General features: G+C 44.7%; 1 protein-coding gene across 2 annotated transcripts in view; it reads left to right on the plus strand.

The window, feature by feature from the left end:
- Usp43 (ubiquitin specific peptidase 43) overlaps positions 1–13,963 on the plus strand; it is a 61,549-nt gene that overhangs the window by 14,849 nt on the left and 32,737 nt on the right. For both annotated transcript variants that reach the window (XM_034508105.2, XM_034508104.2), the window contains exons 3-6: positions 3,541–3,644; positions 8,088–8,180; positions 9,787–9,922; positions 13,626–13,761. In XM_034508105.2, coding sequence (XP_034363996.1) covers positions 3,541–3,644; positions 8,088–8,180; positions 9,787–9,922; positions 13,626–13,761 — 469 coding nt within the window. The remainder of the gene's footprint in view (positions 1–3,540; positions 3,645–8,087; positions 8,181–9,786; positions 9,923–13,625; positions 13,762–13,963) is intronic.

The following is a 13,963-nucleotide window of genomic DNA, read 5'->3' on the forward strand; positions in this document are numbered from 1 at the left end:
CCCCTGATTTTCACCGTAGTTCCTTGCTGAGGAGATGCTGTGTAAGCATACAATGAAGCTTTGAGAGGTATCAAGGTTCCGTCGCCTAGCAGACTAGACTCATGTTCATCTGACCTCATAGTCCATGTTTTGTGGGTGACTTCCTACTGCCTCTCTCCATGTTTTGCTTAGGATCTTCTTTCCACAATCCATCCCTTGGTGACCCCGTCCACAGTCATGCCTAGTCTCAGCTTGTCATCTTTATATAAAAACCCTCTGTATCATGTAAGTCCCTGCATGCAACTGGAAGTGCCCTAGAGGGGAATGTAGAGGGCCAGCTGGGGAGAAGCACATAGGATTAAATGGAACACCTGTCTAGAATTAGACAGCTCTGGGCAAAAAAAGAGCCTCAGTGGCAAGAGCTGCTAGCTTTCTTCTCTAATTGTGATGGCTACGATCAGTATCTTCAAGCTTGGTCACTCTGTCCATGATTTGTATTCTGGCAGGACATCTTGGTGCAGTTTGGGTCATGGGCCTGTCTCTTGGTAGGGAATTAAGCTTTTCCTGGGGAGACATAAACAAATGTCTCTTTACCCCAGATAAGGCTCCAGTGACAGACCGAAGTGGCCACTCCATCCAAATCTTGGTTGATGAACCAGTGAATTGATTGGGCTTACTCACAGGAGTATTGGTGAGGGGCTCCTTAGAGCTTTATACGTGACCTCAGAACATCTATATCACTAAAATGTCCCAGTGTGGTTGATGACCTAAAGCTACACACATGGGGTCTCCTACTCTTTAGTACCTTCTAGCTTCTCTGTACTCTAGAGCCCCCTGAAACCACTTGTTGCTGGGTTAGGATTACTGACAGCTGACAGGGCACAGGGAGAGTGGCCAGAACCTCAGGTGAGGGTAAAATGACCCTTCCTAGGTACTCTCTATGAGGGAGCATCAACAAGCTGGGGTTGTGGAAGGTCTCACGTGCTTAATCACAGCTGTGCTCCACTCAGAAGACAACTGTCTATAGTCCCACCCAGGGGCTAGACTCAAGGTCTCAAGAAGGGTAAATCCTGGGCAGAACAACCCAGTGTCCACACCTAATGCAAGTTCACACCTCTAGGCTCTTGCAAACACTTGCCACTCTGCTGCTGTGTCTGGCTGTTGAGCCACCCTTGAACTTGGCCTATCCTTCCCAAGTCCTTTGACTGCTGAAGCCGACTGAGTTTATCCTTTCCTTTCTTCTTCCTGGTTCTGCTGAACTAAGAGCCCTTACACAGGTGTCTTGAGTCCCCCTCCCATCTCTTTCCACCTTCATTGCTTCCACGAAGGTCACTTGCTTGTTACTTGGACACTTAATGATGTCCTTCTTCACCTGGGAATGGCTGTTGAGTTAAAGAGTCTCAGTAAGCATAGAGACTAGGAGAGCAAATTCCTACATTCAACTCCAGCCTCGGCTCTGTTACTGCATTTGGAAATAGGGCAGTACTTTGGAAGGTAATTGAGACACTTGAAATCAGGAGAGTAGAGTGTGTCCAGAGTTGGATTGGTAGCTTCATAAGATGAGGAAGAATTGATCTTCTCTCTGTTGTGAGCTCAGATGCCCTTGCCAGCTGCTGAGAAGATGCTAGTGCCACTCAGCCCAAAGAACTATGAGCTGAATCAGCTTTTCTTGGTTCATTCTAAATTCTCAGTTTCCTCCATCATAGTGGTGCAGGCTTGAAAAATCAGAGGTCTTAAAGTTGATCTTGGGTCAAGAATGAGTTTGAAGACAACTGGAGCTACACAAGACCCTGCTTCAACCTTCCTATCCCACTACCTGAGACCCTACCTCAACAAAGAAACAAATAAGAAAAACCCAAACAATAATAAAAATCAAGAAAGAATAAATTACTCAGTTTGGGGTATTTTTTTTTTTATAGCAACAGGAAATGGACTAAGGTAAAAGCTACAGAGTAAGTAAACTATTTAATTGGATTTAAAAAGTTGAATATAGGGACTGGAGAGATGGCTCAGAGGTTAAGAGCACTGACTATTTTTCCAGAGGTCATGAGTTCAGTTCCCAGCAACCACATGGTGGCTTACAACCATCTGTAATGGAATCTGATGCCCTTTTCTGGTATGTCTGAAGACAGCTACAGTGTACTCATCATGTATAAAATAAATAAAATCTAAAAAAAAAGTTGAATATATCAGCCACTTGTGTCATCCCTGTTAGAAAATACCCAGCAGAAACAATTTAAGAGAACAGAGACTCTGCTCATGGTGACACCAAAACTAAGATAACATGTTCAAGGCCCCTAAGCCACAAATTGGTCTGGGAGATAGGTACTCAAAAAGCATACAGTATATAATGTAACATAGAGTGTTACATTATAGCTTTGTGTTGGGGATGCTTTCAAAAGTATGCCTAGCTGGAGATGTAGCTCAGTGGTAGAGCGCTTTCCTAGTATGTGTGAGGCTCTGGGTGTTATTCCCAGAACACCAAGGATGGGGTGGGTGAGGAGGAGAACACGCCTAAAATGACTCCTTAGGATAGTAAGGAGAAAACACATTGAGAAATTGAGATACAATGCTGTCAGGAACAATGTATGTCTGGCCTTATATAGACTCTCAGATATTTACTAAACAGCTTTGTATTATGAGTTGCTGTGCGTGGAATGGCACCCTGGACAACCTTCAGTGTGGTTTGTGTGTGTGTGTGTAGCAAGGACCTCCTAAGTAATTATGTCCCCTGTGTGGTATGGAGTGGGTGGAAAGTAAGGATAACTAGGAAACTTGGGAAGTTGGAGCAGCTCATGCTGGGAGTAGCAGCCTTTCAGGGAAGACGGTGGACACTGGAGTCAGTTCAGAGCCTTGAGGGAAGAAGGGTGAAAGATGACCTAGAAAGATATATTTAGGATGCAGGGATTTGGAACTGCTGTTTACAGATGTGATTAAGAAAATTAAATTAAGATAATTAACTTGGATTATGCAGTTGGTCTCTGAGCACAATATTGAGTGTTGTTGTAACAGGCAGAGGGAGTTTAGAGACCACAGAGGACCAAACTGTGTAAACACAGAGCAGAGAGCATTTTTGAAGATGCTGAACCAGAGGACAATATGGCGTGGCCACAAGGCATGAATTCCAGCAGTCACTGAATCTAGAACAGGGTAGGAGAAGATTCTTGCTTAGAACATCTGGAGGCGGTAGCACCTGTTAACACTTTCCTGTATGTAGACAATTGATAGCTGTTGTGGATGTATCCGAGGCCCCAGCAGGACATAGGTAAAGAGCAGTGCCATTAACCCCAGGTTGGAGTTGGGCCAGGAGTGTGTGTGAGTTCTCCCTATGGTCACCCTTGAGTTCTGCGTTCTGCACGTGTGTACATCCTTTCTCAGGGGTTTGGCCAAATAGGAGGATTGAAAGAGCACTGAGTAATGGTGAACCAGTCTAGAAGATCTTGGTTCCACAGGGCACAGGAAGGGATGATATGGGCATTAGGTGGGCTCTGTGGCCTGGAAGCAGCCCTGTGACATAATGTAGACAGGATGTCATTGGATCTCTTCCCTGTTTCTTTGCAGCTGCCCCCAGAAGTGAGTAAGATATCAGAGGACCTCCGGCCATCTGCAGCGCCTCCCTCCTTAGGCCCCAGTTTTGTGCAGAGCCACTTTCAAGCACAGTACAGGTAAGATGGCAATGTGCTTAGAGTGTGGTCCCCAGGAGTTGTACATGAAGGCCACCTGTATCTCATTGCCCTTGACCCTGTACAACAACAAAGCACTCAAGTTCCCTTCCCTTTCCTGTCCCAGCCCCAGCTAATTACTGTCCTGTTGTCTCCAACCTTGAGGATTTCTTCTTTTTCTTCTTGGCTTCTTGGAATGGCCGTCTGCCCTCCTTTAAAGGAGTGGCTGGGGATGGTTCTATAGAGCAGAGATGTGGCAGCCAGGATAAACCATCCTGCAGATGCAGTGAAGCTGCGGAGACTCTTCCTGTCTGCTTGGCATGGACAGAGAGCTCAGCGGAGTTAGTCCCTGTGAGCTCGGCTCAGCATGGTGGGTATAAAAATCATCACATAGCCTTTGACTTCCAGGAGCATGCACTGTGGGTATTTCTATATGAGAGTATGGACACTTATAAGAATCATGGTGTTTGGTGAAAATACCTGCATCAACAAGACTTCAAAGAGGAGACCTTAGCCCCAGAATGTTTGGCCACATGTGTCTTTTCATGAGTTTTGGTAGCTGAATAGGGTCAAATGGGTGGGAACATACTCAGCAAAGATGACTGTAACCTCCGAGGCGGGAATGAGCACAGAGGTCAAGATTTAAGGGAAGCCTTGGATGCAGAAAACCTCTCTTATGTGAGATGTCCACATATGTGTGTTGCTAGCATCAGATTTAGATACCACTTTTTAAAGGCTGGAGCAAAGCCAAAATTGAATATGTGAATGGTATGCTGATTTGACATGTGTCTATCATATACAATGTCATGTTAAATATATATGTATCCTCAAATGTTCATCATTAGTTTATGGTGAAATCTTACAAAATCCTCTCTTGTAGGTATTCCAGGTGGGGGAGCCACAAGAGACAAGGCCCCTGAGTGGGTCAGATCTGTGTGAATTCAAGGGCTAGGAGGGCAAGTTTGGGGAATAGGAAGAAACTAATTGCAGTGGTCAAGGCCTGTCATCCCAGCACTTGGGAGGATGAGATGGGGATGACTGAGTTCGAAGTCAGCTAGGGCTATATAATTAAACAGGCCAGCCTGCTGGGCTACAGAAAAAGACTCCCTCTCCCCTCCCCCTCTCCCCCCTTTCCCCCCTCTTCCCCCTCTCCCCCCTCCCCACCCCTCTCTCCCCTCTCTCTCCTCTCTCTCCTCTCTGCCTTCTCTCCACTCTCTCCCCTCTCTCCCCTCTTTCCCCTCTCTCCCCTCTCTCCCCTCTCTCCCCTCTCTCCCCTCTCTCCCCCCTCTCCCCTCTCCCCTCTCTCTCCTCTCTCCCCTCTTCCCTCTCCCCTCTCCCCTCTGTCAAAAACAGACAAACAGAAAGCAAACAAGAAGCAGGCCAAGATGGGTCAGTGGCAAGAGGGCAATGGGTAGTGGGCAGGGACTGATGTGGAAGAATTTCAATGGAAGAAGGTTTCAGTGACAAGAACACAGGAAGAACTTTTTTATCTAAGCATTATTGGTGGGTGGTTTATTGGGAAAATTGAGGGTGCTTTGAAGTGTATACTAGGTTCCTGACTTTATGTGGGGTGGATGGGTCTTCAGGGCTGGGCTCCTCAGGAAGTGATACTTGAGTCAGATGTTAAGTAGACAGCCCATCCAGTAGATTTCTCATCTGTAGATCATCTCATCTAGCACAAGAGGTGTCTGTGCACGTGACAGCTGACAGTACCACTTTGAGCCAGAGAGCCTGTCATATAGAGAAAGTGTCGTCAGGGAGCCTATGCAAGCAAGGGCTTTTGAGGTATGAGAGGTGATTTTCTGCAGTGGAATGGATGGGGGCAGCTCCTAGATGATGTATTGAATGGTCATAATTTGTCTGTTTCCATGGGGGAGTATGGATGCTGTCAGTCTCCTAGGAAATGGGGGTGATGAGTAATTGTGGGTTCTCTTCTATCTCCTCATTTCTTCTGAGGTACTGAGGGCTAAACCCAGGACCTCCATGTCCATTTTTGGGCCCACTGATCATATTTAATCCTGTCACCATTCCCAATTTCTGAGAAACAGGTGTATTTCCCATCTTTTCTGTAGTTTAACTTAGGAACAATATGTTATTTTTATTCTTTATGAAATAAGAATGGGGTCATAACCCAGTGATAAAGTACATGCTTGGGATAGCAAGGTCATATTCTTGAATCATTTGGATATGATACAAGTCTATGAAGTTTGATACAATATAGTTCTATGGGTTCAGTTCTCACTACCATGAGATACATACACATACATACATACATACATACATACACACACTTAGCCAATTACTTAGAAATTTTTTATTTTTTTCACAAATCACACATCTTGCTACATGAAATAAGTTCAAAGCTAATTAATATAAGGTCATATTGGGGCAGGAAATGTGGCTCAGAGGTTATGAGCACTTGCCGCTCTTACAGATGAGTTTTGATCCCAGAGCCCACATGAGGCAGCTCACAAACTCCTTTAACTCCTGTTCCAAAGGAGCTAACATCCTCTTCTGGCCTCTGCAGGCACCCGTATATGCTCACATGCACAGGCACACATAAGTAAATTTAGAAAAAAATCGAAGCCATATTCTTGAGCCAGTTTGATACAATGTAACTCTATGAAAGAAAACAAATAAAATGTACCTGGTTTTGCCTTTTGGAGGCTAAAAGAAGGAAAGTGTGAAATAGGAATTTGGAAAGTTTTCCAAACACAAGAGTATATCCTGTACACAGTGATCTGGAGAGGTGGGGTGATCTGAAGAAGCAGTAGCTAAGGGAACCCCACAAATGCCATGGCCAGTGAATGCTGTGGGACACACTGCTTTTTATCAAAACATTACATTGGTTCTCTCAGGTCAATGTTAAACAGAAAAGACTAGGTATGGGGGTGTGGTGCAGTATAGACAGTGGACCAAGCATCCCTGAGGTCCTGTGCTCCTACACTACCAGCAGCACAATAAGCAAGGAAACAAAAGACCACTGGGGACTGTTTTCTAAATTGTACTACCAATCTTTTAGTAACTTCTATTCACTTAGATAACTTGTATCCCTATTGTAACCGTTAGGTAACTTGTATCCCCAAGATCTGGCAAAGAGCAGACACCTGACACCTCAGGTGACTCTATCAGTTCACCTTCTTGCTATGCTGTTGTTGTTGTTATCTTTGAGATAGTATCTTGCTATATAGCCTACGGTGGCCTGGAACTTTTCATCCTTCTACCTCAGTCTCTTGAGTGCTAGAATTATAGTTATGAAATATCACATCTGACTCGCAGGAAGTTTTTAAACTTAAGATGCCAGAGTCCCTCCCCTATGTCATTGATATAGAGTCTATGGCAGGAAAACCTAGAAGTCTGGACCTTTAAAAATCTGTCTGTGGACTAGGCTAGTGAGATGGCCCAGAACGTAAAGGCCCTTGTTGCCAAACCTGATGACCCAAGTTCTGTGCCAGAACCCACACGGTGGAAGGAAAAGACCCGCTCTCAAAGACTGTCCTCTGACCTGACATATGCTGTAGCATGTCTCCTCCTCCCCAACCCCCAGGCCAAACAAACAAATAAATAAAACAGCCATTTTAAAAAAGCAATTCATGTGTTTTGGGGGCTCAGTGAAGCTAAGAATAAAGAGGCCCTGAGGTCTCTGGCTTGAAAATTGGCGTGTGGGTTTCTTCCCCCATTCTTGGTATGCTGAGACATTCTCATGCATAAAGTCCTCTCTCTCCTCCCTGCAAAAGGGAAGAGTCCTGAAACAGAGAATCAACAGTTTTACTTTTAAAATTATCCATTTATTTTGTTGTTTGATACAAAGTTGCCTATGTTGCCCATACTGTCCTCAGACTGCTGGGCTCAGGTGGTCTTCTGACCTCAGGGCCCACACCAAGCTCAATGATGCATTTCAATGTCCAACCCAGGGGCATGTACGCTGACAGTGCTGGGTAGCCATCATCTCTTCCCCACTCCTGAACACTTTTATCACCCAAAGAGAAAATCTGGTACCCAGTGAGTAGTCACATTCCACTTCCTTTGCCCCCAGCTTCCAGAAACCACCAATTTATAGTGTGTCACTTTGGTGTTTCCTATTCTAGATATCTCATATAAATAGAATGATACAATAGGTCCGGGTATTTCTTGGTACTCGACATAATATTTCCAAGATATTGGGACTCTTTCTGTTTATGGCTGAGCTGTATTCCACAGTGTGGATGTACCACATTTTTCAACCCCCCTATCTATTGCTGGGTACTCTGGTACTATTGTTGTTTCCGACGCTGAGTCTTGTGCAGGACTGTAAGAGCAGTCACGTAGAAGTGATCGTTGAACACCCGTTTTCAGTTCTGCATGGAACTGCTGGAAAGGAAATGCCAGAGGCATTCTGTGGAGATTGTTGAGGGCGGTCACGCCGTGTAAGTGAGATGACATTCATCTCTGCTCTTGCCTTCACAGGTCTTCCTTGACTTGTCCTCACTGCCTGAAACAAAGTAACACCTTCGACCCCTTCCTGTGTGTGTCCCTTCCCATCCCCTTGCGCCAGACGAGGTACGTGAGTGTCCTGAGTGCTGTGGCGTGCCCACTCTACTTGATCTCTCTTTCCTCTTTTCTGGGAACCTTCTGTTCCTGGACCTACCATTTTTTACTTAGCGTTTCTCTAAGACTGGTTGTACAGTCAGGCGACACTCAGCTAATGGGCAATTAAAGAGAAAGGAGTCTCCATTCTTCAGCTGACGAACAGGATGCTCTCGAGTGTCCATGCTGATTCCACAGTGTCCTGACTTAGGTCTCTGGCCCACTTAGGATCTGGCACAGCCCCCAGTTCAGACAAGGGCATCTGTTGCTACACGCTCTTCCGTGGCGTATCTCAAAATCCTGTTCCTTCTTTAGAAAGGCATGGGAAATGTTTCTTTCCTGGCTTTCTTATACATTATTTATTTATAGACAGAATCTCATTCTATAGCCCATCCCTTTGCCTTACCCTCCCAAGTGCTGTGTCTATAGACATAAACTACCACACTTGATTATAGGGAGATGATTTCATGAAGGAAGAAAGAAAGAAAAAAAGCTTGTTTGGTATAGGTGAGGAAAAAATTGGTGTTGGGGTGAGAGAGCAGTGGACTGCAGTGTTTAAAAGCAAGGCACTGGCAGTGCAGCCTCTTTCCCAGAATTCCATCTTGCCATCAACACAGCTAGTCGTGGAAGGTGCCTGTGGGAGCCCGTGTGGGCCTGGAGGTGGAGGGTTTTTTTTTTTGTGTTCTTACCTTGTTGAGTCCTGTCTCCACCCCTTCCTATCCAAGTCTGCATGCTTAGGATCTAGCATAACACAGAGCTGCACATGACAGTCGCACCTCCATCTGCTTAGAACTGCTGTGCTGTCTGTGTCATAAGCATAACTGTTGTCTTATACAGTAACATGGGTTAGATCACCATTGATAGAATCGAAATGTAGGCTGTGACTGAGGATACTCCATAGCACAGTGGTGGAAGCACTGACCCTGGAGCAGACTTCCCAGGTTCTAATCCCAGCTTATGACTTGGCACAGCAGTCCTGTCCCTCAGGAGTGGGCTCTGGGGGCTGTGAGGGGAAATGAAATCAGAGACTGGAAGGGAAATTTTCATTGAGAGGAAAGTGACCAGTAGGGTTGATTTCTTTTAAAATAAGCAACTTGGCTGTTTTGTTTTACAAAACGCAAAGTTTTCTTTGTTCTTTTTAGTTTCTTTTTCCTTTCCTTTCCTTTCCTTTCCTTTCCTTTCCTTTTCTTTTCTTTTTGGTTTTTCGAGACAGGTTTCTCTGTGTAGCCCTGGCTGTCCTGGAACTCACGCTGTAGACCAGGCTGGCCTCGAACTCAGCCTCTGCCTCCCAAGTGCTGGGATTAAAGGCGTGTGCCACCACCGCCTGGCTGTTTGTTTGTTTGTTTGTTTGTTTGTTTTAAATACTATCTGTCTGTTACAATCATAGGATCGGAGATCTATACAGTGTGATTTCCACTCAAAATCCTTTTATGTTCAACTCTCTGGAAAAGCAGTTTGGAAGATTTGGCTCTTTCCTGCCCCCTAGCGGCTGGGCACCTAAAGTGCAGGGACCCAACTAGCGAACTGTGTTTAAGGGCTTCAGTCCTTTAAGAATTTTGGCTCCCTTTCTGTTTTCCAGATTCTTGAGTGTCACTTTGGTGTTCCCCTCTAAGAGCCAGCGGTTCCTGCGTGTTGGCCTGGCTGTGCCGATCCTCAGCACCGTGGCAGCCTTGAGGAAGATGGTTGCAGAGGAAGGAGGCGTCCCTGCAGAGGAGGTGTGTTGGAACGGCTGGGGCCTGGCCATTGGATGACAGAATGCTGACTGGGCCAGCTGCCCAGGCTAATGTGTGGTTCCCAGATGACTCCAGCATGACTCACTGGCTTCTGTTTGATTAGTTGTCCCTCGGTGTCTGTGGTGACCCGACCTTCACTTCTCCCTGCATTATTACTCAGGGTGACTGCAAAGAGACACTTTGCAGTTCAGGAGGTGATGGTAATTGTGATCCAACAGCAGCTAACCAGTCATGTTTACTTAGTGTGGGCACTGTCCTATGGTTATTTTCTCCGTCCCTCTCTCCCTCTCTTCTGACATAGGGTCTCACTCCATGATTCTGGCTGGCCTGCTATATATATTCCAGGGTGGCCTTAAATTCCTAGCCATCCTTCTGCCTCAGCCTCCCCAGTGTTGAGATTATAAGCATGTGCCACTGTGCTCAGCTTATCTCATGAGTTACTCCTGTCCAATCTTGTAAAGAAGATTATTACAGAGAAGATCTTCATTTTGGAAGTGAGGAAAAAGGTTCAGAGGGGTTAAGGGAATTGTCAAAGGTCACACAGCTAGGAGGTAGCTAAGCTGGGATCAGAGTGCATGTGGTTTTATACTTTTCCACTCCTGAGAATATTGGCTGGGTCCTGAAGGGATGCTCAGTGAGATGCAGACATTGAAGGTTTGTGACAGGAGAGGGGATGGAGAGGGTGGAAAACTGCTCTGCGGTCTTAAGACTGCCTCCTTTGTAGCCCAAGATGGCTTTGACCACATGACCTTCCTGCCTCCATCTTAGCGTGTAACACCAAACCTGTCTTTGATTGGTTGATTGATTGATTGATTTTTGGAGACAGCATCTCATCATTCTGTGGCTTGGAAGGCATGTACCACCAGACCTGTCTTTGTTTCATGTATTTAGTTGTTAATTAAGTTTTGAGACAGGTTCTCACTTTGTAATTTAGACTGGTTGTGGAACTGACTATGAAGCCCAGGCTGGTCTCACACATGGTAGTTCTCTTCCCTCAGTCTCCTGAGTGCTGGGGTTACATGTGTGAGCTGCCACACTTGGCTTGATTTTGCTTCCTAAGGAGTCCTGGTGAAGAATTGGCTTTACTGTGCCCAGAGGACCCCTGTGATGTATTGGGATAAAAGTGATACAGTGACAAGCAGCATGGCAAGATGAGAGGCTACATGAGTTTCTTAGTTACTGTGACCAAATACAAGGCAAACACCAGCGTCAGGGAGGAAGGGTTCATCTTGGCTTTGAGGGCTACATTGTAGCCTGTCATTGCTGGGGGGAAGGGCAGGGGTGAGGCAGCTGGTCACATGTCTGCAGTCAGGGAGCAGAGAGATGACTGCTGGCGCTCAGCTTGCCTTCTTTGCGTTCCGTCCAGCCCCAGGCTACAGCTGGTACTGCTCACATTCTTGGTGGGTCTTCATCTTCGGTCAAGCCCTTCTAGAAATACCCATGGACACTTGCAGCTGTGTTTTCATCATGATCCTAAATCCAGTCAGTTGACGATAAAGACTAAGATCACAGAGGGGCTCGAGTGGGGTTCTAGCTGTGACTCAGCTGCTTTCCATCTCTGTGACTTGGGCCTTGCAAGTGACTGATCAGCCTTCTATTTCTCTAACTATAAAATGGAAAATTTGTGTTTCTCAGATAACCTGGTAGAGCCTTTTAAAATTAAACAAACAAAAATATATGTAAGTTTTTTTGTTAGGTACATTATAACACACATACAACAAAGTAAGGTAGTGGCTATGTCTGTATATTTGTAGAATCACCTTGGTTGCCATTCTGTCAGTCTGCTGGCCCCCTCCTACCCTTATCTGAGTAGACTTGACCTCCATTTCTACCTGGAGGATTTTTATGAAACTCTCACACAGGGGAAGAATAATGCATATTTTCCTTATAATGGTGCCTTCAACCCCGATGACCTGAGTTCATGGTAGAAGGAGAGAACTGAGTCTGGAAAGTTGTCTTCTGACTTCTAAACACATGCTGTGGTCTGCACATGCCAGGCCCCACCCCCATAAAATAAATGAAAAATATTAAATGAAGAATGTAAAAACAAGTGAACTCTTAAGTGTTCTAGGGAACTGGTGTTTGTGTGTTTGTGTGTGTGTGTGTGTGTGTGTGTGTGTGTGTGTGTGTGTGTGAGAGAGAGAGAGAGAGAGAGAGAGAGAGAGAGAGAGAGAGGGACAAACAGACAGACTGAGATGGGGTAGAGAGGAGAACATTTGGGAGGCACGACAGTAATGGAAGATGGAAAGGGCCACTCTGGAGGCAGAGGTTGAGTAGCCACAGGACTGTCAGGAATGCGGAGTGTCTGATGCATTTGTGAGGGGCATAGTACTCACATGGTGTCAGGACAGGATAGACGGTCTGATTGGAACTGAACATCCCTCTTGATGTTTTGGTTTCTTTGATTGGCATGTTTGTCTATGGTAATGGAAGCATCTGGGTATATTTATTCTATGTCTTGTGACTTAGGATGCATATATTAATTTATTTTAATCTTTACTAAAAGCCAGTGTGAAAAATGAGTAAATTCTAATGTTAAATCTTCTCAAAGTAACACAAAGATCTTTGTTAAGTGCTTCAATTTTCTTACATCTTTTTGATTTAGATATTACTACAGATAGTAGCCAGGTATTCTTGGCTCATGACTATAATTCAGCATCTGAGAGGCTGAGGCAAGTGGATTGCTGCAGATGCCAGGCCAGGCCAGCCAGGGATGTGTACTGAGAACTTATCTCAACCTTGATCCTGACCCTCTCCAAAAATGTTATTGTAGATAGTTAATAGTAGTTCTTATTGTTCTAGACTATAATATCTGCCCCTACCCCTACTTGTAGTTAAACATAGTTTCATGGTCTTATGGTTTGAATGGATAGTGAAGTTTTAAATTTAATATTTATGTAATTAGTAATATTAATTACTACTTTCTTTGGTTCATTTCCCTTTTATAACTCAAAATTTTCTTCTGGTTCACCCCCCCCCCCTTTTTTTTTTTCCTGAAATACATCTTTTACAAGAGAACTTCCCCGCTGCTGTGCCTCAAATGGACACTATGAGATCTGTATGTTGAGATGCTGGATTGGTTTCTGGGGAAGCCATGTCTCTTTCCTGTAGTGTAAACCATCTTCTTCTTGTGTTCCATGAACATGTTTTTTAGGCTGGACACGTGAGAAAAATTAGTAGCACCACTTTGAATCCCTCTTAGTGGATCACTGTTTATAGAAATCAGTTTTTATTTATCAAGAGTGGTTTTTTTTTTTATCCTATTTGTGCTATGGTAGGTTAGTTAGATATAAAACTTTAGATTTTTAAAATTTTGTGTGGTTGCAGTTAAAATGTCTGTAGTTAATCAAATTATTTTGTTTGCTATATTTTGTGATTTAAAATATGTAGACACTTAGAAGGAAAGAAGAAATAAGTTTTAAGGCTAAGTTATTTATTTGTGTGTTTGTGTGTGTGTGTGTGTGTGTGTGTGTGTGTGTGTGTGTGTATGCACACATAGGTAGTCCAGAGGACAACATGCAGAAGTTGGATATATCTCTCCTTCCATTGTGTGGGTTCCAAGGATCAAACTCAGGTCATCAGGCTTGGCAGCAAGCACCTTTCCCCACTGAGCCATCTCGCCGGCCCTGTTTTTGAATTCTTATCTAGTGGGTTCTTTTTGAGAAAATGATCCTTCTCATCTCAGGTGATCTTGGTTGAACTGTATCCCAATGGATTCCAGCGGTCATTCTTTGATGAAGAGGACCTGAATACCATTGCAGAGGGTGACAATGTGTATGCTTTCCAAGTCCCTCCCTCACCTGGTCCGGGGACACTCTCAGGTACAGTAGTGTCTTATATAAGTTGTTTGGGATGGCATGAGTGAGTGTGAGGTGGTGTGTCTTTTAGGGTGTTAAGGCAGAAAGCCTTTAATGCTTGCAATCGCTAGGCTCATTTGTTCTGTAACTTACCTGCAGATGATTGATAGTAAAAATCCCAGTGAGTATTAGAATCACGCAGAGGGCTACTTAGAGCAGACTTTTG

The sequence above is a fragment of the Arvicanthis niloticus genome, chromosome 6 (genome assembly GCF_011762505.2).
Source record: "Arvicanthis niloticus isolate mArvNil1 chromosome 6, mArvNil1.pat.X, whole genome shotgun sequence".
Classification (NCBI taxonomy): Eukaryota; Metazoa; Chordata; class Mammalia; order Rodentia; family Muridae; genus Arvicanthis; species Arvicanthis niloticus.